Source organism: Artemia sp. Qi Xiang Cuo, chromosome 11, assembly GCF_049724085.1.
Source record: "Artemia sp. Qi Xiang Cuo chromosome 11, ASM4972408v1, whole genome shotgun sequence".
Lineage (NCBI taxonomy): Eukaryota > Metazoa > Arthropoda > Branchiopoda > Anostraca > Artemiidae > Artemia > Artemia sp. Qi Xiang Cuo.
In genome coordinates this window covers 16,632,242-16,659,725 of record NC_142804.1, presented here as the reverse complement: position 1 = coordinate 16,659,725, position 27,484 = coordinate 16,632,242, and the positions used below count along the sequence as shown (strand labels likewise).

The 27,484-nt window shown below is 35.0% G+C and overlaps 1 protein-coding gene across 2 annotated transcripts in view; it reads left to right on the top strand.

Moving 5' to 3' along the window:
- Positions 1-6,557: 6,557 nt before the first annotated feature.
- Positions 6,558-27,484, top strand: part of LOC148946698 (protein snakeskin-like) — a 29,759-nt gene continuing 8,832 nt past the window's right edge. For both annotated transcript variants that reach the window (XM_089097089.1, XM_089097090.1), the window contains exons 1-3: positions 6,558-6,716; positions 11,491-11,679; positions 19,222-19,341. In XM_089097089.1, coding sequence (XP_088953215.1) covers positions 6,660-6,716; positions 11,491-11,679; positions 19,222-19,341 — 366 coding nt within the window. In that variant the 5' untranslated portion in view covers positions 6,558-6,659. The remainder of the gene's footprint in view (positions 6,717-11,490; positions 11,680-19,221; positions 19,342-27,484) is intronic.

Below are 27,484 nucleotides of genomic sequence, written 5' to 3'. Positions count from 1 at the left end.
AGCATAATTACAACAATAATATTCACGGATGCATTTTGTTCTCATCAATATATTTCACTAGCGCATCTAATGCTGACTGAAGTCTATTTATATGCACAATAGTCAGTTTCGCAGCAAGACATAATTGCTCCTCCTACTTAAATTTGCTTAATGATATCACGTATCTAGCATACATATCGTCCCATTCAAGGCATAGTCTACAGCCTCCGGTTATTTCCACAGCCACATTTGGTACTCGTATATCTTTGCTGCAGCCGGCTCCACCATCAATCTCCGATAATGTAAATGTTCCACTCATTTTCTCTACTAATATCCTCTCAAATAAACTATTCTCTGTGAATTCAATTCTCTTACTAATATGATTTGCAATGAAAATCACTCCTTTTATTTGAATCCAATCACCAATCAAGTTATCGTATACAGAATAACCTCCGCTGTCTCTGATTGGCCCTAAAAAATGGGTGTTGCCTCAAAAAGCCAGTCTGGTTGTCTTATACAACCTCGACTATACTCTCAAAACGTGTTTGGCCACTTTATAGGTATAAAAGGATTGGTCGCTTTTTGCAATCTCCACGTGAAACCACACTGTATATTATTGTAGGCGTGAATGTACGCTTGAAATCAGCACCTAGGTTACTACTGACATCCAATAAACCCTTGATTGTCGTTATCTTTGTTGCAACGGCAGCTGCAACCTAGTAATGAACAGGGGCGTAATCTTCTATGGGACAGAGGGGAGCCCCCAGCTAAATTTAGTTCCTTCAGAAATCTTGTCAAAACTAAGATAAGCTTGCTTAATTCAAGCATCGACAGAAACGGGTCGGTTTTCTCAAGTATGTCTTTGTCTTTATGGTACTATATGGTTCATTTTTCCATCCTCACTGTCATTTTTACTTGATGTGCAAGAATTAGCTCCAACTTGCCCCCATCCCCAGGATTTTGACGAAATTACGCCCCTGGTAAAGAACGAACCACGGCCCATATTAACCAAAATTTAAAAACGTGTTTAAAAAATTCTCTAGTGAGAAAATTTAGTCTTAATAGTGTCAAATTTTTGGAAATTTCGAAAAATAGCCGAAAACCCCTCGAACGTTACAACATTGGAATCTTCATTGCCGAAGATCCTATACCGGAAACTTGCAGCTCTCCCCCTTGAACAACAAAGAAATAATTTGTTTGCCTGTGTAGCATTAGAAAGAAGAACTTGTGTCAAAAGGCATGAGTTTGGATTAATGCCTTGACTATTTTTCATAGATAAATTGAACTGAAAATTTGCTTATACATTTTCTTAATCATCCTAAGATTTATCGCCTGCCCCCCCCCCCAAAGGCAGCTTGCTGGGTTGATTGGTCCAGTCTGTTTGCCTATATCTTTTTTGGCTCTGGATATTTAGCTTTTTTTCTTTCGTTTAGAGTTCGTTATAGCGCACTCACGGCGGAGTATACCTTCCTTGACCTCTAGGCTTTCGCCAGACGATAGCTATGATTAGATCCTGATTCTAAGCCAACTATGGCGTTTTTCAAAGTTTAGATGGCTTTACACAGTCTCAAGCTTAACAACCAGGGAAGGAATGAAGAATTTAAGTAGAAGATACAGTACTAAAAGTTTCATTCACTAATTGGCAAGTACCCGACAACCCCGTTTCCTGGATTTTGTTGTGGATCCATCCCTGAGGTTTCTCTCGCCTAGCTCGACAAATTTGTCATTATGCAGAAAGCCGTACTTTTATCTATGTAATGAACCTTTCCCTTGGCGACAAACTTGGACTCTTCTTTTGTAACGGTTCTCTGAATTCAATTCAATTTTAAGTGATAGCCTAACAAACGAAAAACTACAACATAGCTCCTAGCAACTTCCATAGCCATGTTATATATAAGGGGACGAAAAGCAAGGGAAAGGTATCTTAATTGTACTTCAGCAATGCCATCAAAGAGAGAAAAAATGCTAGTATCAGTGGTAAAAATCATGAAACTTGGGCGTGAGTAAGGTAACTGGAATGTTGCTTGGGCAACGGGAAGTATTGCAGCAGTCTGTCTTTCAAATACAAAGACAATGCTTGTCTTTCAAAGACAAGTATTGCTAACAGCACTTTGGTTTTGTTTCTTTGCCATTGATACACTGTAGTTGTTGACTCCATTATATTTTTGAACTGTTATTGTCCAACAATTATTTTTTCCTGAAAAATCAATGATGATGAGTTCCTTTAAGGTTCTCTCCAAATACACTTAGGACAAACTTATTTTTCTATTCCCCGACAGTCGATCAGTATTGTTACTTTAAAACATATGCCAGCTAATGCTGAATAACTGTGCCTTAAAACACAAAATATCTTTGTTGTTATTTTTTAAAATGCTGTATGCGCAAGCCAAGGCTACATCACTGCCTCAAAGCATAACGCCTATTATTTGTTTCCAATATTTTTGATGGCGAGAGAAATTTCTGTCTGATCACCGAGTGATTGCTACACAAACGCTTTACTTCCTGAGTCATTACGTTGCATTATTGTCATAATCGTTGCCTAAACCACTTCCATGAATGTGAATTTTCCTTGCGTAAAATGTATAAGAAACGAATAAAAAGTAGACCAAATAGCACAATTATGCGGCCCACTATCCCTTACGTCAACATATCTTAGTTGATCATAAGGTCAACTTACCTTAGTTAGCCATAAGGTCAACCTACCTTAGTTGACCATAAGGTCAACCATACCTTATGATTCTGGCCAGGTAATAAATGAGGTTCAAAATGGCATGCATCTACAGATCCATTCTCTCTGTCTTCTTTGCCCAAAATACTTGTCCAATAGGTTTCGAACAGATCTGTCCATTTTGGCGGAAAAGTTGGGTGATATAGCTATAAAAACAATCTTTCTCGCATCACATTTAACTGCGGAACTTGCTCCATAAATTTCAAACTGGTCGATGCAAAAGCAATCTTCTTAATTTCCCGCTGAGGATTTGGCGGTCTTGGAGGGTCCAAGGGCCCTCTTCATACCTCCGATCATACAGATGGAAAATCTTTGGGTGATTCCGGTTCAAAGAAGGTGCAACATGCCTACCTTTGTGCTGAAATAGTTAGCGATGGGAGGTATTGGAATGTTTTTGGTCCTTCGGTTCTCTCATCATACGAATTAAAACCCATGTACGGCTCTGGTTCAAATGTATATAACCTGCCCACATTTCTGCTATGAGACTGGCAGTAGGAGCGGCAGATGAATGTTGAAGAGGCTGCAGGCTCTCTGGTTGTCTAATCATATATATTGAAAAGCCTTGCATAATACCTGTTTAAACAAAAGACAGCATGCCTGTTTGCTAAGAATTAGTGGTAGGATGGGTCATGGTTCCTTATTGTCTCCAAATCAGTGGCATCAATATAAAAAAATCGGGGGTTGGGGGGGGGGGGGGGCAAAATGTTTTTTTTTTTTCAAAATCCAGTTTTTATTATGTTTTGTAGTTTGTCTGAAAACTGTTAACCTGTCCCTGTTTCCTGCACCATTTTTGAAAAGCATTAAGGCAATAAAAGCAGTAATTTTGAGAATATTTAATATATTGACAGTAATTGATTAACTTGACAAATATTTATAGTTAGGATATAATTATTCAGTGAATAAATTATATTTATATATATATAATATATATATATATATATATATATATATATATATATATTTATATATATATATATATATATATATATATATATATATATATATATATATATATATATATATATATATATTATATATATATATATATATATATATATATATATATATATATATATATATATATATATATATATATATATATATATATATATATATATATATATATATATATATATATATATATATATAAAGTACCCATTCCCTAGACAACGGTCTCGAAAGCACAATCGGGCAAGTATATCAGTATCTTTTTTTAAACGATGTATCTTTTTTGCCCTTTCTCTTCTATATGCCCTTTCTTTCTATTTTGCCCTTTCTTTTTTGCCCTAATATGCTTTAAATTAACCTTTCTTTCTTTATTGCCTTAAAATTTTACTGTATTTTCTGCAACAAATTCATAAGCCCAATCGGCTTGATTAATCCTCATTAATTCCTTGAAAAGATCCTCATAAAAAAATTAAAAGATCATACTCACCTTGATTAATCCTCATTGAGCCCTTAACCCTTTAAACTTGGGGCAGTTTTGTTTAGGTATTAGGTCCCACGAGAAGATAAACATCTGTGTATTAGTTCCAAAGCTTTCATGAAATAATACTTTTCCGGTCACGTACTTTAACATAGCGGTTATTCGAACCTTTTTTTTCTTAGTGCCGATCTAGACACGTAAGAATGAACATTTCTTATCGGGCCTAAAATTTCAGTTTGGGGCAAGTTTGAAAAATGCAAAATATATTTGCTACGACTGCCTCTCTGGACTCTTGGCAGCGCTTTATCCTCGCGGTACGGAGTTACATCCGTGGTGCAGGAAAGAAACGGGAGGCATCGGAAGCATATTATTGGTGAAAGTACCCTTAAAATTCTCCTTCGATGATCATATGTTTGTCCCAGTGTAAGATTGCCCTTATTTGTATTTTTTATTGTCAGTTCTTCTTTGTTTTGGTTTTTGTTTGTAAGAAGTTATTCGTTTCTTTTTCTTTTTATTTGTTTATAATAAATTAATACATAGATACATATATAGGGAATAGTGCCTTAAAAACGCTTTAAGAATGATCCAAAATGCTAGAGTCCATGTTTTGAGGGAGTTGGTCAGAACAACAAACAAACATTAGTTGCACGAAGATTACAGGAAAACAAGGAAAGCAATCGTATGTACCAGGCAGTAACATTACTAAATTTTATATTTAGTAAGAATCAGAAATAAAAAAAATAAAAAACTGAATAAAAACATCTCGTATAAATTCAATTTTATAAATTTTAAAACTTACACCTTCAAGAAATAATTTGCACTGTATCCCTTCGCAGCTCGATCTTCGAGTATTGTTGCCCCTACACGTCTTGCCCAGTGCCATTCGGTTCCTTGACATCCAGGTAAAATAAGAAGATAATATGGTTTCTTCTATAATTCCTTGTAATTAGCAATTTTTATAAATTTATGGCCCCCTCTCTGAAATTTCAGACCCCCCAAAATAAATTTTTGCTCACATTCTGGTTACAGCTGTATAAGGTGTACCATGGATTTTTCTAAAAACGTTAATGCGCTATTATTGTTCAAAGGAAAAATTTTAGATGTAATTTTATAGTATATGCAATGGTTAGGGATATCAAATCCTTAGGCATATAACAATGAAGCTGTTTTGGCTGAGAGCGATATTTTGAAGATAAAAAAAAAAAAAAAAAAAAAAAAAAAAAAAAACGCATAGTCGGTAAATTATGAGGTGAACACTGTGAACTATTGTAAATTATTGTGGTCACGTAAGTAAGTAAGTACGATGATATTATATGCCAAACTGTCAAAATCTAGGGGATCCTGTCACAAATCCGTCAAAAGCCTTGAGAGGGGCCCGGTACTCTATCCCCTTGTGTGCGTTTCTGAATCAGACAGTTAATCAAAAGCTATGAGTAACAACCCAAAACGAACGTAAATAACTGGGGTTAATTATGTAGGGCGTCTACCAAATGCGACTTTTTTTTATCAGTTTTTAAAAGTATGATGACTTTGCTCTTAGGTATGACTGGATGATTCAAATTCTTAAGCCTTTGCTGCTTGTTGCTGTTATCACTTTATTGCTGGACAGTTTTACTCACAGGGGACGAACTTTGGAACGTTTTTATAGAATGCCCCAATCCCTGGCGATATCTATGCTAGAATTATTATCTAATTTACTTCTATTTATAAATGTAAGATAGGCCCTTTTTAAATTGATCATCAGCAATCGTACTTAATGATTGCATTGTTTATATTTATTTTTACACTGAATTCCTTTAGCTTGGATTTATGAGGGGCACAAATATAATAGAAATAATTTAAGGTTTTTTTCAGTAAAATATCTAAATAATATACTCAAATCACATCCAAGATTTGCTTTAAAAATAACAACTAGAAGTAGGGTTGTATCCAGTTTTTTTCCGGGGGGGGGGGGGTACAAGAGGATTTTTATGGGGGCTTACAAAAAAAACTTAAAAAACACATCAACATTTGGTTATATTTTTTTACGGTTTTACGAGTCGGACAAACATTTCGGGGGGTTCAAAAACCCCCTACCCCCTCTGGATACGGCCTTGGCTGGAAGGTTACACTCCCAAATAAAGAAGTTTGTCCTGGCAACAGATGAGACTGCAAAAAAAACTACTTTTTACCGGCTTTAAACAAGGTCCCTTTCGATCTTTTCTTTCCTTTTTTAGCCACGAACAAACGCGGCGTCCCTTTATTTCGCCCTCCATTCTTACCCTATCTATTAAGCATCCAAAATGCCGTATTCGTATTAAACGGCCTTAATTCTACGTGATATGCGACCTCGAATATTTTTCCATAATGAAATAATGAGTCATCAGTCTGGAATCTCGCCTTGTAAACAAGGTTGCAAGCAAACAGACAAACGCTTGGATTTCGAAGAAACACCCTCTGGAAAGGGTTCAATACACCCCATTTACCCTTGGATTTTGGTTATTCAATCTGTGGAGACTATAAGCAGCAGTTCAATAAAAGAATAAAATGGCGGATTTTCGGGTGTTAGCTAGAGCTCATGGATTTATCAAATTGGCGGAAGTGGTAAGTAATTATAGGTTTAATACTTATTTAAAATTAATTTGGGTAAAATTCTACTTTAGCTATTTTTGGCTATCTTGGAAAGGCGTTTGGTTAGGAAAATGAAACTTTCAGGGATAGATATACAGGCTCAGGTATGTCCCGGGAAGGTATTTTGAAGTACCCAGCTCCACTCCTCTCTCTAGGGGATCCTGACCTTTGATGACCTGTAAAAATCTGTGTGTTATAAAAGTGAAACCTTGCAAAAGAGATCTTCTGCTTAAATTGAATTCCAACAAAATTGTTTTCAGCTTCAAAACTTCGCTCAATCCTGATTTATAGAGTTTTTAAGATATGCAAATACATTTCCTAAATTTTGAAAATTAACATTGATATGGCTTAAAATACTACTCAAATAACAGGAATTACATTTTCAGAACTAAAGCCAGAGAAAAAGAATCTTATAACAGAAAATATTTTAGCCTGTTTTGTTACATATTTTAGCCTGTAGACCCATCCCTGAAAGTTTCATTTTCCTAACCTCACCCCTTTCCAAGATAGGAAAAAGTAACTAAAGTAGAATTTTACTGAATTACAGTTTGGCTTAAAGACTGGCCTATTCTTAGGCCTGTTGTGATATGTTAAAAAAAAGTAGAATAATTTATTTTTACCCTACCAAATGAGCGATATTTTTGATTCAACAGCATGTATCTATGAAGTGTCAATTAATTTGGCCTCGATAATTGAAATGTTGTTAAGTAACTGTATTACTGAGACCTTCTCCTTTAGTTTTACTTGAATTAAATAAAAAAAACAAGTCTTTTTAACTGAAGGTAAGGAGCGACATTAAAAATTAAAACGAACAGAAATTATTCCGTATTTGAAAGGGGCTACCCCTCCTCAATGTCTCGCTCTTTACGCTCAAGTTTGACTGTCTCACAACTTCATTTTTTAAAATAATAAAAACTTCAGCGTAAAGAGCATGGCGTTGAGGAGGGTATAGCCCCTTTCAAATTACGGAATAATTTCTGTTCGTTTTAAGTTTTAATGTCGCTACTTACTTTGTTACAAAAACTGTTTTTTTTTTATTTAATTTCTGAACGTTTTTGAATTAATGCAGGTTTTGATTTTGGTTCACCGTACATGAATAATTAAAATGAAATTTGCATATTAATTTTACTTTTTTTTTGGTTAAATGGCTTTCTCGAAAGTTGTTTAATTTTATTTACGAACTTCTTTATTAGTAATAAATATACGTAACTTACTAATTAACTTACGTAACGAACTTCTAAATTTCGTATGTTTTTATTACATATATTAGGGGATTCGTCCTCTAGTCAATATCTCGCTCTTTACGCTAAAGTTCGAATTTTGTTCCAATTCTTTAAGAATGACCCCTTAATCACAAAGGCCGTTAATTAGAATAAATAGCTCTTATGAAATGACTAAAAAAACTAGCGTAAAGAGTAAGGTATTGACTAGGGGGTGAACCAATCATATACGTAATGATTTCCGTTCGTTTTGAGTTTTGATGTTGCTCCTTACTTTCAGTTGGAAAACTTGTTTTTTTTAATTTAATTTTATAACGTTTGTTTAAATAAGGCTGGGAAATTTGGTGCCCCCTTCATAGCAATGGCCCTTCCCCATGAAAACTTCATCCATGACAGATCCTCCCAGGTAACCCCTGACCCCTTCCCCCCACTACCAGAAAGAATCCCCCCTGATAACGTCTGTATACTTCCCAATAGCCAATACTATATGTAAACATTGGGCAAAGTTCACAACTTGCAGCCTCCCCCCCTGGGACTCTGGGGATTTAAATCATCCTCAAAGACATAGTTACTATATTTTCCACCATGCTGAACAAAATGGCAATATCAAAACTTTGATCGGGGGACTGGGGGAAAACAATGAGCGTGGGAGGGGGCCTAGTTACCCTCCATTTTTTTGGGTCACTTAAAAACGGCAATAGAACTTTTAATTTCAGTTCAAATGAGCCCTCCTGAGGTATTCTAGGACCAATGGGTCGATACGATCACCCCTGGGGAAAAGAAACTAAAAAAAACAACAAATAAAATAAACACGCATCCGTTGTCTTTCTTCTGGCAAAAAATACAAAGCTCCATATTTTTGCAGATAGGAGCTTGAAACCTCTACAACAGGGTTCTTTGATACGCTGAATTTGAAGGCGTGATTTTCATTAAGGTTCTATGACTTGTAGGAGTGTTTCCCCCTTTTTTTGAAAATAAGGCAAATTTTCTTAGGCGCATTACTTTTAATGGGTAAGGCTAAACTTGATGAAACATCTGTATTTGAAATCAGCATAAAAATCTGATTCTTCTGATGTATCTATTAGTATCAAAATTTCGTTTTAGTTTCAGTTACTATTGAGCCGGGTCGCTCCTTACTTACAGTTCGTTACCACATACTGTTTGATTATGATAATATTGAATAACCACATTAGAATTACTTAGCTAAATAAGAACGAATAAAGAAGAAATTAGGCCCTATGAGCTTTGTCTGGTAAAACTTAAGCTGGTTCTTCATTACCTGGGCCAGGAGTTGGATCCAGTCTGATCCGCAGCTGCTGATTTTGGAACCCATGAAGTGTAATAATCAGGGATGTCGATTGCTAAATTTGGAGCTCGGAAAATCAATAAAAATTTATAATAAACTGATAGCACATTTGATGGGTACCAATCGGATAATTATTTGCAAAAAAACCGTTTTTCTTGGAAAACATAAATCAATAATACAGATGGAAGAATGGAAATACAAATAATTCTATTTTAGCTATCTTTGAAAGGGGTTAGGTTAGAAAAATGAAAATTTCAGGGATGGTTCTACAGGCTAAAGTATGTCCCGGGAAGGTATTTTGAAGTACATATCTCCATTCCTCCCAGTAGAGGGTTATGACCTTTGATGAAATTTAAAAAACTATTATAAAAGTGAAACCTTGCAAAATAGATCTGCTCAAATGAAGTACAACAAAATTATTTCCAGCTCCACAACTTTGCTCAATCCTCATTTATAAGGTTTTAAAGATATGCAAATACATTTCCTAAATTTTGAAAATTAAAAAAAAAAAAACATTGATATGGCTTAACCGCTGAAAAACAGTTATTGTAAAGCTGTCTACTAATAAAACTTCCCTGAGAAAGACAAAATGATAAATCACTTTTTTTTATGTAATTTTCTGTCTGCAAGGCTTGTTAATTAAATACAAGTTAGTTCATGTTGAACTTCTTCACGCATTGTTTATCTTTTTTCTTGTCCTTGCTAGGTCAGCTTTTTGGCTTATAGATCTACCAAGATCTATAAGTCAAAACACCAATGAGGTGCCACACCATGGCACCAAGGTATGACCACACCTTATAGCACTAAGGAGGTGGCCACACCTTGGCTTGTATCCAATTTAATGTATGCAGTTTTGCTTGTATTTGTAAAGTGCAAAAAGAAGTGCAGTTTAGTCATTTCTGCAAAATATCTAGATGACTCTTTTTTTTATTTCTTTTTTTGAAACAGCATTTCCTATCTTTTCAACACAGATTAGTAACTCCTAGATCCAATTGCTCAATGTTTTGCAAGTAAATATATTTTGGCTATGGACGGTCGAAGTAGTAGTGACCAAAGTGTATTTTTCCTTACCTTCCCCAGATTTCTCCAGGTACCCATTTAGAGCTGGGTCAACTCTGGCTGAGCTTACAGTCACGCCACTGACCCCCATCGCAAACATAAGAAACAATCCTTAATTCATAATATGCAGAAAATTGTAGCCAACACATTTTGAAGCCGCTTCCACTATACACCCCTCCCCTAATGCGTAAATATATAGCCCTTATTATACATTTCCCAAAAATTTTGCCATGCGTCAATCTTGTTTCAATTTAATATTCGTAAATTGGATCAATGCTGACGAAATCAAGAACCGAAAAAAACACGTACAAAACAACTCGGGCTGTATATTTGCATATTAGTGGGGGGGGGGGTTAAAGTATAGTGTAAGTGGCTTCAAAATGTGGTAGCTACAGTTCTCCTGCGTGAAGTAAGAATTCTTTTCTTAACATGCTTCCTTCTGAAGAGTCCCAATTATACATTAACACCAACTCTAATTTGAACTGGCTTTTTAAACTTTCTTCGGTACTTTTTGGTTATTGGAAACACCCAAAAAGGGAATTTAGGTTAATCCTTATGAACAATAACAAAACATGATGATAAAATGATACTTTAGGAGCAAAATTATGGAAATCTAACCTAAAGAAACCTATCCTAGCCCCCCCCCCACCCTAATGTCCAAATATACAGCCCAAATTATGCAAGTCCAATGTATTCTGTCTAAGTTCAATGCATTGTTTCATCCATCACTTGTTTTTGTAGCTGTGAAACTGGTTTTCTGAGACGTAACCTAAGCGTAATTCTTGAATGTGTTTCAAATAACCGACAAGTACCCTTTCTTCCCCGAAAGATTTTCTGACAGTATAATGTTACCCGAATTTCTATCTCATCTTTGAATGATTTTGTAGTTGGATCAGGAGATAGAAAAAATAGAATTCGAAAAAATTCTAGGTACATTTTGATGTTAAATGGGATCCAGGCTATATTGGCTAAATTGAATCCAGGCTAAATGGAATAATTATACATGAACTAGCTAAGATCTGACCCATATTCACTTATCTATCTCTACAATATTAATCCTACTTTTAAATCAGAACTTCACAGGTGGGAATAACGGCTGCATACCTAAAAAAAGGATATAAGCCCCTTCTTGAATATTAGTAAATTTGGTCTTTTTTTGCAGTTATTGGCAGCAGTTTGTCTTGGTCTGATAAGGCATTATGACCTGCATTTTGGGGGTGATATTACAACAGGATCTTACCAAGACAGATATTTATGTGGCATCATCACAATTGGTGGCTTCATCTTAGTATCCTTGCCTCTTCTGCTGTCCTATATATGGGGTGAAGCTGGAACATATCAGACACTATTGGTAAGCTATCGGCTCTGGGCTGTGTATTCTATTTTTTTATATAAATAAATTCAAATATTATTATTATTTAGCTTTTCTGTTTTGTTTTCGTAATGTTGATGACTTCGGGTTAGTTTTTGACAACTGATGATCTGTATCTCGGAAGCTAATAAATACGTGTTAATTACCAATTTAGACGGTGGGAATGATCCATAACATCAATGCTTCATACTAAAATATGAGTCCAAGGTCTTGGCAAGTTTAAAGCGCTTTTAAAGTTCGAAGTTAAAAAATCATGAAGTTTTTTTGGTGATTATAACCAGCAAGTGTAAAGCACTTGAGTCAATAGTAAAGTAGGCCTACTTACAAAGTCTAAAGTTTACATATGTGTACAATTTTTGCTTATTGTCGTCTAGAATTTTAAGCCTGAGGTCACATGCAAACAGAGGTGGTTTTAGGCGAGGAATAGGGGGTAATTGTCCTGGGTGAAGAAATTTTAGGGGCGCAAAATTCCAAATAAATAATCTAACAGTTATAACAATTGTTGAATTTTAGAAACATTCTTCTTATTAAAATAAAGGGCACAGTTAATAAACGATAGTAATCAATAAATTATCAATTAATCAGTAAAATTAAAAATAAAGGAATTAAATAATATTAATTATAATAAATAAATTAAAACAAATAATGGTAATAATTAAATGATTTAAATACTAACCTAATTAAAACGTAAATTATTAATCAGTTAATACATTGAAAATAATTTTGTTAATCAATGGAAACTTTGTAACAATTTGGCCTAATCAATTATGGGAGAGGGGGGAGGACTAACCAAGATTCTGTCCCGGGTACAAGAGAGGCCAGAACCACCCGTAAAATTGCTTCTTTCAAATTTCCACAATTGACGTCATGAGTTCCATTATTGTTTAAAATATGCTTCAATTGGTTAGGAGTAAGACACTCGATTTAATTTCCTCCTCTGAGAGACTCAGTTTTTTAACAAGCCCTCTTCGAAGTTCGATACCCTGTCTTAATACCATAGTGCCATTATTGATTACAGTTTAATCTCATCTTGCGTAGAACGAAAGGGTATATTGGAGATTGTTCTGGTTTCAAAGACAAGCGGACAAAAAGCTTTTAAACCTGTTGTGAAATCAATGTTTTTAGTTCGAGGATCTTAGTAAGAAAAATCTAAAGCATAGTATATATGGATGTATTCCGTTTTTTGTTTTTTTTTTGTTAAGGCACTGAACCCTTATCGCTGCCACTCGCGGCCGTATTACCTGTACCTTTTACCTTTTTGTACCTCTACCTCTTTTTATACCAGCCGGATTTATTCCGAAGTTAGCGCAGAGAAAGCGCAGAGCGCAGAGAAACGCAGAGAAAGTGCGCGGGAAAGAAGCGCAGAGAAAGTGCGCAGAGAAAGTGCGCAGAGAAAGTCCAGAAGCGCAGAGAAAGTGCGCGGGAAAAGGAGCTTGTTTTTATAAAGCTGCTTTTTTAGCATTGTCACGGATTCAAACCCCTTTTAATACTTACGGTACCAAAACTAGTGTTCCAGATCGAAATTGCAATTTGATTCGTATTTACTTTCAATTTGAGGCAAATTAACTGCAACTCTGGAGTGGTTTGTTAACTAATGCCCCAACACGTATTATAACTAATTATTAAAATTCGAGAAATTTTAACGATTAATAAGTAAAATTAGAAAATATGAAGGTTGGCGCCTTAATAACCTACTCAGTATTTCTCATTGGATTTGTTTTTTTTCCCCAGTTTTATGACGATTGTGCAGAAGTAATACAAAGTTAATTAAAATACTTTCAGCAGTTAATTTCTTCTGACGTGGAACTAAAAATTTAATTGGAACACTCTTGGTTCTATCTGCTAAGAAATTAAATAAAAAAAAAACAAGTTTTTTTAACTGAAAGTAAGGAACGACGTTAAAACTTAAAACGAACAGAAATTATCCCGTATATGAAAGGGACTGTCCCCTCCTCAACGCCTCGCTCTTTACGCTAAAGTTTTTTATTGCTTAAAAAATAGTTGTGAGAAAGTCAAACTTTAGCGTAAAGAGCGAGGCGTTGAAGAGGGGACAGTCCCTTTCATATACGGGATAATTTCTGTTCGTTTTAAGTTTTAACATCGTTCCTTACTTTCAGTTAAAAAAACTTTTTTTTTATTTAATTTTTGAACGTTTTTGAATTAATGCAGGTTTTGGTATTGGCTCACCGTACACGAATAATTAAAAAAAATTGCATATTAATTTTACTTTTATTTTGTTAAATGGCTTTCTCGCAACTTGTTTAATTTTATTTACGAACGTTTTTATTAGAATTAATATACGTAACTTATGAATTAACTTAGGTAACGAACTTCTATATTCATATAGATTTAATACGTATATTAGGGGGTTCAACCCTAGTCAATACCTTGCTCTTTAAGCTAAAATTCGAATTTTGTTCCAATTCTTTAAAAATGACCCCTTAATCACAAAGGCCGTTAATTAGAATAAATAGCTCTTATGAAAGTACTAAAAAATCTTTGGCTTAAAGAGCGAGGTATTGACAGGGGGGTGAACCCAATCATATGCATAATATTTTCTGTTCGCTTTAAGTTTTGATGTTGCTCCTTACTTTCAGTTGAAAAACTGTTTTTTTTTATTTAATTTCTGATCTTTTTCTTTAATAATGATGGGAAATCCGGCGCCCCCTTCATAGCAATGTCTCTTCCCTGATGAAAACCCTTCATAGAAAGATCCTCCCATATAGCCCCCGACCCATCCCCCAACCACACCTACCAGAAAAAAATCCCCCCTGAAAACGTCTGTATACTTCCCAATAACCAATACTATATGTTTTTAAACATTAGGTAAAGTTCATAACTTTCAGCCTTCCCCCCGGGGACTTCGGGGGATAAAATCATCTTAAAAGACATATTTATCGTATTTTCGACCATGCTGAACACAATGGCTATCTCAAAATTTTGATCGGGTGACTTTGGGGAAAAATGAGCGTGGGAAGGGGCCTAGTTGCGATCCATTTTTTTTGGTCACTAAAAAAGGGCACTAGAACTTTTAATTTCCGTTCCAATGAGCCCTCCCACCAAATTCTAGGACCTCTGGGTCGATACGATCACCCCTGGGAAAAAAATCAACAAATAAACACGCATCCGTGATCTATCTTCTGGCAAAAAATGCAAAATTCCACATTTTTGTAGGTAGGTGCTTGAAACCTCTACAGTAGGGTTCTCTTATACGCTGAATGTGATGGTGTGATTTTCATTAAGGTTCTATAACTTTTAGGGGATCTTTCCCCCTTTTTTCTAAAATCAGCCAAATTTTCTCAGGCGCGTAACTTTTGATAGGTAAGACTAAACTTGATGGCACTTTTATATTTGAAATCAGCATTGAAATCTGATCCTTTTGATGTATTTGTATCAAAATTCCGTTTTTTAGAGTTTCGGTTACCATTGAGCCGGGTCGCTCCTTACTTACAGTACGTTACCACGAACTGTTTGAAAAATCTTATTTTCCTTTTTTGTTTTGTATGAAATTGTGTAACATCTATTCACAAAAAGGAACCTTTCTCGGAAATGATTTACTTAGCGATTGTCAACAATTGTGTTTACCATGAAAACTAGTATTAAAGATGGTGTTGAATATGGTCCTTCCAATGACAAAAGAGGCTCTTTGTAAATTTTTAGCCATCCACGTTTGTCTGACGATTGCTTGTGTGGCAATATTCGTTTGCATTGTGCTTGTTACAAGCAAACCAAATATGCAAATGCTTAAGGTAAAATTATAAATAATAGGTTTAGGTTTCTTTATTCGCAGACAGAAAACTATTTCTACTATCTACAAAGGGCTTCACATATGAAAGTGATGTTTTTGCTAGCGTGCAGCATAAGACACTAGCCAATTTCTTAATCCTTTGTGCCACCCACTACTTCCTTTTTGTCACCTATCACCCTTCCTTTATGCTCCCCCACCTCCCTACCACGTCCCTACCACATCAAACCATCCAACACAACCATAAAAATAGCTATCTTCCCCCCTCCCTACCAACATAAATCACCCATCTTTTAATAAATTGGCTTTTACGATGTTCAATAACATGGTAAAGTGGACTCTGAAATCTGAAAAAAAAAACTGAAACGCTATTCGGTTCTAAAATGGTGCTATTTATCAAACTAGCTACTATATAATATAGAGTTCAAGGAAAGGATTAAAGTGAAAATATCCATAAGTAACTGTTTCATTAGCTTTTATTTTTATTTAATCAAAACTGTCCCTTTACAAATATTTGCATATCAAATTTTGCGATCTGAACCATGTTTGATGTACATGTTGCCAAATACTACTGTGAAACAATCAATTTACGCATACTCAAACCATATATAAATTAATCGCAGTTGGGACTTCTGGGCAGGAAGGAACTCAGAAATTCTGTTCAGGGGGGCATGGGCACCCATATGTGGGGCAGGGGGGCTCCCGCCCTCCCCCCCCTGGCTGAATGATACTGCCTTATTTATATATTTTTGTTCTGAGATTTCTATTATATAGCATTAAAAGTGCCAATTAGACGAGGTTTGCCCCCCCTGGAATTCAGCTTATGGGCACCCATGGGGGAGGGGTATAAAGGAATAAGTGCCTAGAAATTCAGGAACACTTTGAAACTTATCAATTTTTTACCATCTAAGTCAGGGATTTCCGTCTATTTTATTGTCGCAAACCGGTCAATGATTCTTAGATGAAAGATCAAAGCCCCCTCCCAGCATGACCTGCTGGGAGTAGTTTTAGAATTTTGTAATCTTTGAAAGAATGACACGGTAATGCTTTTTAAAATCTTAAGGGGGGCGGGGGCAGTTTTGTGTTTTAACATAAGCGAATGAAAATACCAAATAAGGGATTTTTCAATAAAGGTATAAAAAACTGAATTCTTCAAATCTAAGGGAGGGGAATCAGGGAGGGAAATGCCTTGCCTCTGCTCCCGCCCTCTAATGACACTTCTGGTTTTCCCCAAAAACTGCGGACCCCCTTGCCACTTCCATAAGAAGCGTTATATTTATTCGTAAATAAAACACTTCTACACTAGTGTCCAAGTAAGTATTTTGGGGAGAAAATCAAAATAGTTGATCATGAATACGGTGGTGAAACTTCTTTTTGTTTGCTATTTACACTTTTCTCAGGAATTAGGCAAAGTGCCCTCGGTAGAAAATGTTCTCATTCCAGCTCAGCTGTTGGTTCAACTTTCAGAATGAGATAAATAACAAAATAGAGCATTGAGGACTAGATACTTTAATAGATAAAATAGAGGACTTTGTTGGTTCAAGTTAAGACAGGCCCGTCTTCTACAGGAGATTAATTTGGATTAAACTGAAACACGAACTAAAATCTATTAAATGTAGCTTTGATGAACGTAAGTAGTATAGGCAAGTAGAAACAGGACCGTATTACACAAATGTGACGTCTTGAGGGACTAGTGACTCCACATATACACCCCCTATCTGCATTTAAAGTCCTATTCTATTTCCCAATCTGTGCGCTGGTAATCCTATGCTAATTCCCTGTCTGTGCGCTGAATCATCAAATGCCTATACTACTAACGTAATGAAGCAAGTTTTTTGTTTTTACAGCATTTAGTTCACAAGGGGAATCCGAATTTTGGATAGTTCAACTTCTACTTAAAAGGTATTTGCTTGAAGCTCATCTTGCTCATCTTGAAGCTCATCTTGCTCATCTTGAAGCTCATCTTGCTCATCTTGAAGCTCATCTTGCTCATCTTGAAGCTCATCTTGAAGCTCACCACCGCGAAACTTACTTTTACCTTCTTCCATCTTGAACGGTCAAATGGATTGCACAGTTGTTTTTTTAAAGAATATTTTATATTGCCTCCACAAACATATATTTAATACTAAAATTATGCCTATCCTACATTACGGATCAGAAATATGAGGATATCAGCCGGCAAAGCAACTAGAACTTCAATATTAAAAACGAGTTTTTGGCCTACACAATACAACACATACGTTAGTTTTAAAAGGTGATCTTGGTATATTTAACCTGAAATTGAAAAGATATACCCAAATCATCAAATTTTGGTTAAGACTTCTAGAACTTCCCCAGACTAGACTTGCCCAAGCAGCATATGAATATCTTTTCCTTCAGTGTAACAAAACATCATGGACAGCACAAATCAAAAGGATATTAGATGAGAATGGATTTTCAAGTTCGTGGGAGAAGGGAAAAGGGCCAGCAGACCATGAAAAGTTCTTCAAGGAATTTAGTGCAAGACTTGAAGACCAAGAAGTGCAATTATGGCAAGCAGCTGTGAACAAATCTCCGAGTCTTACTTTGTATAGAGAAGTAAAAGAAAATTTTGGTTAGGAGTTTTATTTCAAGCTGGGATTGCCCATTAAATAAATATCCGAGGATTTGGATTCAGATTCGAGCAAATTGTCTTCCAATTTATGCTAAGGTTGTAAGGAAATGGAGGGAAGGTCCGGAGGCCAGGTGTAGTTGCTTGAGATGTGGGGAAAATGATTATGGGTTTGGCCATTTCCTCCTCCGGTGTAAGCAACTCTAATTTAAGGGGATTAATTATCCAGGAGGGGGAAGATAGGCTGCTTTGAGAGTTAATGAGGTCTAGGATTCCCCGTTATATTGTGGCAGTAGGAAATTTTGTATTGATGGGAAGCATGTCAAATGAAGTGTAATTAATCTTTAGTATTTGTCTTTTTGTATATGGCTTTAATTGGCTTTTAAATACAGATTATTATTATTATTATTCATTGGCAAAGGTATATCCAGGATTTTGGTTCCGTGGGCGGGAGGCATTTTATCGTAAAAATAGGATTTCTGGGGAGCTCTTAAGTGATTTTTAGAGTGACGCCTGCAAAGTTGTATTTTAAGGTAGGTAAATATAGACAAAATATGTTTTTAAAAGAAGAAAAACCCCTCAATAAACAATATCTTGTATCGTGTTTATAAATAAGTATATTATATTCTTTTCATTGTGAATTGGCCATAAAGAGCCAGATTACTTATATAGCTCTTGGCTTCACCACTGATATATTTCTCTATTTAATTTGCAGACCTGTCAATTTCTTTTATTTTTTTTACATTGTTTTTCCATAATTTCTTTGGGAGAAATCAGTATTTTATTTTATTATTATTTCTTTTAAATGACAGTGATAAGATTTTTCCTATAATGCTGTTTCCTATAATGTGCACTTGACAGGTATGTTGAGATTCGTGTCGTAATTGAAGGGGGACTGCTCGTCAGTACCCCCCAACCGACGAATTATGTGAAAAATATGGCAAAAGTTTCCTGCTATCTGTTTTCAAAAATTCCGTATTTAATCATGGTCTGTACTTTCTTCTTTTTTTTTAATAAGGAAGTATTCCCTACATGCATCAATATAAGAGAGAAACAAGGAAGTGAGGAAAAATAAGATCATCTAAAAGGAAAACTAATAAATTAGTGTGCCGATATTTAACTTCCTTAATGAAGTTCTGTAATTAATTGGGTAGGTGATGAATTTAAATATTTACTTTCTTTATAGGAAATGATTTACAACTTCACTGGCATGGTCTTGTTTCTTACTGCTGGATCTTTGGCTTTGGATTACTACAACTCCTACAAAGCTACTGGAGGAAGTCCCGACGCAGGCAAAGCTTTGGGGGTAACCTTTTTTTTCAGTCAAATTTTACTTTCATCTATTTTACAAAGAAAACCTCTTACATAATTAAAAAAAAAACCATAAAAATACGAGTCTGTGTAAAATTTTTCTTAGAAATGGTAAAATGTAGATTTAAACACTACAAAAATTAACTTCTACCAACGTGATTCAACGTTGGGCTGGTTTAAGAATCAGAGGCAACGCTATAGCGTTGCCTATAGTAAAGGCCATTCGGCTCCAATGTTTTATTATCATTATTATTATTTATTTATTTATCTATTTTTTTCCCAAAGGCACTTCATATGGAAGGGGTCAACACCCCTTCCACGCCTACCATTTCCCGAAACACATCCAATCACAATTTTGAGATAGCCATTTTGTTCAGCGTAGTTGATTTCCAGATAGAAACTGTTTTTGAGGAGGACACTCCCCCACAGCCTTCAGGGCAAGGGTTGTAAGTTATGCCCTGAGGGCATGCCAGGTTTTTATAGAAGCCGTTGTCGCAGAAACTTCAAAAAAGGCTCATTCGATTGGAAATTCAAAAGGCTTGTGCCCTTTTAAGTAGTCGAAAGTAATTGAAGGGCAACTAACCCCCTCATGCCCACCATTTCCCCTAACACATCCAATCAAAATTTTGAGATAGCCATTTTCTTCTACGTACTTTTAAGTTCTATAACTTAGGTCTTTGAGGATAACAACCCCCCCCCCCCACACACACACAGCCCTCAGGGCAAGGGTTGTAAGTTATGCACTGGGGCAAATAAGGTTTTGTATAGACAGCGTTGTCGTAGTAACTTCAGAAAGGGCTCATTCGATTGGAAATTTAAATGGCTAGTTCCCTTTTTAATAGTCGAAAGTGATTGGAAGGAAACTAACACCACTTCCACGCCCACCATTTCTTCTAACACATCCACTAAAGATCTGTAGACATACATTTTGTTCCATGTTTATGATAGTTCAGGGAATTAAATGTTGCAGCGGGACATCTCCTCACCAATCTTCAGGGGTATGGGTTGTGATTATGTCCTGAGGGCATATACTCTTCTTGGTAAAGAACTGGTCATCTAAACTTTAAATAGGACTCATTTGATTGGAAATTGAAAGCTCTAGTTCACTTTTTAAGCGTCAAGAGATATTGGACGGTAACTAGCCCCCCCAAACTCTTTTTTTCCCAAATGCATCCAATAAAAATTTTAAGATAGCTTTTTGTTAAAAATAGTTCAAAGATCATATAACAAAAGTTTCGGTGTCGACACAACCCCCAGGGCCCGGGGGCAGGCATTGTAAGTTATGCCCTGGGGGCATATATGGCTCTTCTGGAAGGGATTCTCCTATTAACTTCAAAGAGGACTCATTTGATTGGAAATTGAAAGTTCTAGTTAACTTTTTAAGAGTCAAAAGAGATTAGAGAGCAACTAGCTCCCCCCCTCCACGCCCTTTTTTCCTCAAACCCATCCGATAAGAACTTTGAGATAGCCTTTTTTTTAAAAATAGTTCAAAGACCATATAAGAAAAACTCCGGGGTCGACACAGCCCCCCAGGGCCCGATGGCAGGTTTTGTAAGTTATGTCCTGTGGAAATTTATGGTTCATATTGAAGAAATGCTCGTAAAAACTTCAGAGATGGCTCATTTGATTGAAAATTGAAAGTTCTAGTTCAGTTTTTAAGTTAAGAGATTGGAGGGTAACTAGCCCCCTCCCCACCCACGTCCCTTTATCCCCAAATGCATCCAATACAAATTTTGAGATAGCCATTAAGTTAAAAATTGCTCTAAAGTCAGATAAAAAAAACTCAGGTGTCGTCACAACCCCCCAGGGCCCGGGGGCAGGCGTTGTAAGTGATGCCCTGGGGCATATATGGTTCGTATGAAAGAGACGATCGTATAAACTTCAGAGAGGGCTCATTTTATTGGAAGTTGAAGGTTGGAGCTCACTTTTTAATCGTCAAGAGATCCGAGGGCAGCTAGCCCCCCCCCTCCCGCGGCTTCTTTTTCCCAACCCATTTGATGAAAATTTTGAGATAGAAATTTTGTTAAAAATATTTCAAAGGTCAGATAAGAAAAAATCCGGTGTCAGAACCCCCCCCCCCCGGGCCCAGGGAAAGGTGTTTTAAGTTATGCCCTAAGGGTATGTATGGTTCTTATGAAAGGGATGCTCGTATAAACTTCAAAGAGGGCTCATTTGATTGGAGATTGAAAGTTTTAGTTCACTTTTACGAGTCAAGAGAGTTAAGGACAACTAGCCTAGTCCCCCCCCCCACGCTGTTTTTCCCCAAACCATTCCTCTACAAATTTTGAGATAGCCAGTTTTTTGGAAATTGTTCAAAAATTAGATAAAAAAACTCCCCCCAGGGCCCGGGGGATAGGCGTTATAAGTGTTGTCCTGGGAGCGTATATGGTTTTTATGAAAGGGATGCTCTTATAAACTTCAGAGAGGGCTCATTTGATTGGAAATGGAAAAAGTTCTAGTTCAACTTTTAAGAGTAAAAAGATATCCGCGGGCAACTCGCCCCCCCCCCCCCCACACAACCTGTTTTCCCCAAGCCCATCCGATAAAATTTTGATAATAGCCACATCATTAAAAATAGTTCAAAGGTCAGATAAGAAAAATTCCTGTGTCGACGGAACCCGCCAGAGCCCGGAGGCAGGCGTTATGAGTAATGCTCTAGGAGAATACATAGTTCTTAAGGAAGAGATGCTCGTATAAACTTCGGAGAGGGCTCATTTGATTAGAAATTGAAAGTTCTTGTTCACTTTTTAAGAGTCAAAAGAGATCAGAGGGCAACTAGCCCCCCCTCCTCCACGCCCTAAATGCATCAGATAAAAATGTTGAGATAGACATTTTGTTAAAATTAGTTCAAAGTTCTGTTAACAAAAAACTCCCGTGTCGACATAGCCCCCCAGGGCCCGAGGGTAGGCATTGTAAGTTATGCCCTGGGGGCATATATTGTTGTTATGGAAGGGATGCTCGTATAAACTTCCTAGAGGGCTCATTTGATTGGAAATTGGATATTGTAATTCATTAAGTGATTGGAGGGCAGCTAGCCTCCCCCCACACCATTTTTTTCCAGAGGCACTTCATATAGAAGAGGTCATCGTATAAACTTCAAAGGGGGCTCATTTGATTGGAAATCGATAGTTCTAGTACCCTTTTTAAGAGTCAAAATTAATCGGAGGGCAATTAATTCCCCAAGCCCTTTTCCCCAAATACATCTGATAACAAATTTGAGGTAGCCATTTTGTTAAAAATAGTTCAAAGGTCATATAAGAAAAACTCCTGTGTCGACACCCCCCCCTCAGGGCCGGGGGCAGGCGTTGTAAGTATTGCTCTGGGGGCGTATATGGTTCTTATGGAAGGTATGCTCGTATAAGCTTCGGAGGGCTGATATTATTGGAAATTGAAAGTTCTAGTTCACTTTTAAAGAGTCAAAAGAGACCGAAGCTTAAGTAGTCCCCACACGTCCTTTTTCCCAAACCCATCCGATAAAAATTTTGATAGCAATTTTGTTAAAAATAGTTCAAACATCAGATAATAAAAACTCCGAGGTTGACACAAACCCATTTTTTTACTTTGATATTGTTGCTTTGATACCAGTTTTGATACTTTGATGAATATTTGATTTTTTTTTTAACTTTGATTTTGAAATAAGGAACTTTTAAAAACTTAAAATTTTTTGCAATCAAAAACGAACAAAAATTAATTAAAAAAAAACTCCGAAAAATAAGTTCTTCAAAGAAAAGTAAAGGCCATTTGAAAGTTAAGCTCAGCAGATAAAAATACATTTTGAAATTCAAACTCAAAACGACCAGAAATTACTATTAGAGAATAAAAGAAACCCAAAATGAACATAAATTAAGTAAACAATCATAGCAAAAACATAAAGCAAGTAATAATATAAATGAACAAATAGATCTTAAAGCGAGTAATGCTTTAGATTGAATATGAAAATCAAGCCTCAAACGAAAAAAAAAATATTTTCCTATTTTAAGTACAAATGAAACTTAAGACGAACAGAAATTAAATAAACAATCAATGCAAACAAACATACAATGGATATTAATGTAAATAAATAAATAAATCTTAAAACGAGTGAAACTTAAATTGAATATGCAAATCAAGCTTGAAACGAACAAAAATCACTACAAACAAGAGTTTGGGTATTACCTCCTTCTCTCACTGTAAAAGTCTAAAACCTACTACGTCATTGGCACTTTACTGAAAACTATATGCGTCTTGAACTGTCTTGGAAAGTATAAACAACATCAAATTGAATATTTGATGTATAATGATATTAATTGTTGAAAGATCCATCAGTTCAAGAATTTATTTCACTGTAATTGTATTTTTATTTTCAATGCTGTAAGAACTGGAAAAGAAAATATTTGTAATATAATTCGTTTTCAGTTAAGCGCCTATGACACAATAGGCTTTTGGTTTTTATTTACAGCTAGGAAAGGAGGCAGTATCCAAACACTTGTTTGTAGTGAAACTATATTCGTCTTTAATAACTTTAAAAAGATCTAATAAATTAAACTGAATATTTGATATATAATGATATTAATTGCTGAAAGCTCATCAGTTCAAAATGTTACTATAATTTTAATATTTATGTTCAATATTAAGTACAAAAGAAAATATTTGTAATAAAATTGGTTTTCAGTAAAGCGCCTTGACGCAGTAGGTTTTATATTTTTACAGTGAGAGAAGGTCATACCCAAACTCTTGTTTGTAGTGATTTTTGTTCGTTTCAAGCTTGATTTGCATATTCAATTTGTTTCACTCATTTTAAGATTTATTTATTAATTTACATTAATATCTATTGTATGTTTGTTTGCATTGATTGTTCATTTAATTTCTGTTTATTTTAAGTTTCATTTGTACTTAAAATAGGAAAATATTTTTTTCATTTTAAGCTTGATTTTCATATTCAATCTAAGCATTACTCGCTTTAAGATCTATTTATTCATTTATATTATTACTTGTTGTATGTTTTTCCTATGATTGTTTATTTAATTTCTGTTCGTTTTGGGTTTCAATTATTCTTTAATAGTAATTTTTGGTGGCTTTGAGCTTGAATTTTAAAAGGTATTTGTATCTGCTGAGCTTAAGTTTAAAATGACCTTTACTTTTTTTTGAAAAACTTATTTTTAGGAAAGTTTTTTTTAATTAATTCTAGAAAATATTTAGGATTCTTGAAATTATTTCCAAAGAGTACAAAATTTGTTACAAGCAGCAAATTCTTTTTTTTTTAGAACAAAAACAGTGTTTCCATGCGAGAGCATAAATTTGTTACAGTTATATCCTTAAAACAGACAGGTCCTACTTTTCAACTTACACACAAAAGGAAAGAATAATTTCAAAAGTCACAATAAATTTGTACAAATCTGCTGTATGAATTATACTTGTCAAAAATTTGCCCCTCTCTTCTGGAATTTTTTTGTGCACCCTTGCCACTTCGATAGGAAGTATTTATTTGCTAGACAAAACACTTCTACATTAGTTTCTAAAATCAAAAGTAATCTGAAGAAGTGTATATTTAAAGGAGACATAAAAATGACTGATAGTTAAAAGCCTTATTAAAAATATAGCTAAATTGTATTAAAAAATAACTAATGTAGTTACTAAGCACTTTTGCGCTTGTGTTTTTGCTTCTCTCAGATACTCTGCCAAAGCGGCTTCTTTCAATAAATGTTCTAGGTTCTGCTCAGCTGTTTGGTGTTGAATGTCAAAATAAATATTTTTAGCATTCTTGGCAAAATCTATCGGTATTAAAAAATGTACTTGGAGAGAGGTCAATCAGACACAATTAAACAGAAAAACTTGGAGTTGAGGAAAAACAAAATTATTTAAAAGGAAACTTATAATGAATTAATGACAAATTTTCGTTTCCTTAATGAAATTCAGTAATTAATTGCGTAGATCGTGAATTTTAATTCATTTTGTGAATAAGAAATTATTTATTTGATCTGGTATATCTATATTTTTAAGCAAATTCCTTCCAAGAGACGTATGATTCGTATTTTTAATTTATTAGAAAACTCTTTTGCATAAGCAAAAGGAGAGCAACCATCTTCTGAGTTTATTTTTATTATTTTCGGGTTAATATTGTCGACTTTAATAGATAATCCAATTCCCCTACCCGTAATATATTTTTTACCCCCCCCCTAGATTTGGAATTTTTTTTTAACTTCCATTGAAAATGGCTTTTTGTATTTTAATCGGAAAAATTTTAAGAAAAAGAAAATTTTCACTCCCCTCTCTAGATTCTAAAAAATACATTTTTGCCACCCCTATATTTCTTTGAATTAACGGCACTGACAGCCCAACAGCTTTGTCAAATGTTTCCAAATGGAATATATCTACTAGAAAATTTTGTCTTAAAAAAAAAAAAAAATCTCGAAATGGAGATCTTTGCCGAACTAGTTTGTGTGATTTTTTTTTCGAAGGCCATAGATTTTCCCTGAATCAATTTTCCCTCAATTTATGTTATTCAATAGTGCTTGGTACAGTGAATGCGATACGTTGCCTAAATAGGTATGGACTATTCCATCCAGTATTTTAATAGACATAATAAACAATGGTAAAATAATTTAGCGTGGAAAAGCTTCGCTAAAAAAAAGTGAGACAACCTAGTTCTTTCTGATTTCTTATGAACCTAACTTCATTTACCGTTTAATTTATTTTTACTTCACGATTTCATTAAATTATTTGGATTTTGACAAGTTTCCACCCATTTTCCAGTGGTGCATTTCCACGAAAATTAGGGGGAGTGGATCAAATGTATTTTTCAAAACCTAGAGTGGGAGCAATTTTATTCATTAATTTTCTCAATGACAATACCACGAAAAGGCAAATTTTACTGAGAATACCATTGAAAGGTAATTCAAAAATTCTCGGGGAGAATAAAAATCAGAGGGTGGGGTAAATGCCAACATCTCCCTCCCTATTGACGCCACTGTCATTTTCTTGACATATTTCACCTTTTGGAAGTTTCATGTAACTTTTGAAAAAACAAAAAATTTTCAAAGGAAGTTAAAATAGGGTAAACTGAATTTCAAATAGCTGTGCAGATTCAAATTTCAAAGGGCTTCCACATCAACATTAAATGGTATATAAACAAAAATTAAGAATAGGCTGTATTACAATTTTTTTGGCATAGCAGTTATATTTAATAATTATCATCAGCACTTTTTATATAAGCAACATAAAAGTTTTTATGTAAGCACTTGGGCCTATGGTTATGTAGGCCCAAGGGTTTATTTAATTATACATTATACTGTTTCAATAGATTGGCTGGGTTGAGTGACATATAATCAATATTATTTATCATACAAATACTTGCATGGTTAACCAACCACCTCGTTTAGGGTTATTATATAGTAATAATTACCAGTGCATAACTTGCATTCATCCGGCTTTTTTGGTCGTTTTTAACACACTACTACTTAGGGATGAAGTGGACACTCAGTCAACCATTTACTTTTATTAGGTGTCGTTGTACTCGAGAAAATAGTTAAACTGCGTTGTTTCTGGAGAGAGTAAAAACCACATTTTTTAAAAACAAAGGCTATGGTTGAAAAATTCAGAACTGGTAGGTTTAGCAGAAACAAAGTCTCTAAAATTGGATTTTAACTTTTAAAGCTAGTTCCCTGTAAAAGTTTTTGGCATATTGTTTCTCTGCACCTACGTTTTTAATTTGTCAGTGTGGGACAATACTTGCTATTATTCCCTAGATGAAATTCGGTTCTATCCATCTGCTGAACTCGACCTTATCAAACTTTCCGAAAAATTCAAACTTTGCTTTTAATTGTTATAGAAAATTTATTGTTTTTTTAGGAAACCTGTTGAAAAGGTATGAAAAAATGCAACAATTGAAAAGTTTGCCTATTTTTTAAAGCAAATTTTGATAGCGTCCAAAAATCTTAAACAACGTCTAATAAAATCTAATAATGGTTTTAATTCAGCACTGGCAGGGTCGAAATGTTTATTTCTATTTCCTGTGTTCAGTTTCACGGCAACCATATTTCTACAATTTTGATTTTGGTATCTTAAAATTTATGTGCCCTATGCAAGATTTGGGGAATTTTCTCATTTAAAGTAAGTTTTGATTTTTTAAAGTAAAATCAGGAATAACACTTTCTGCAGTC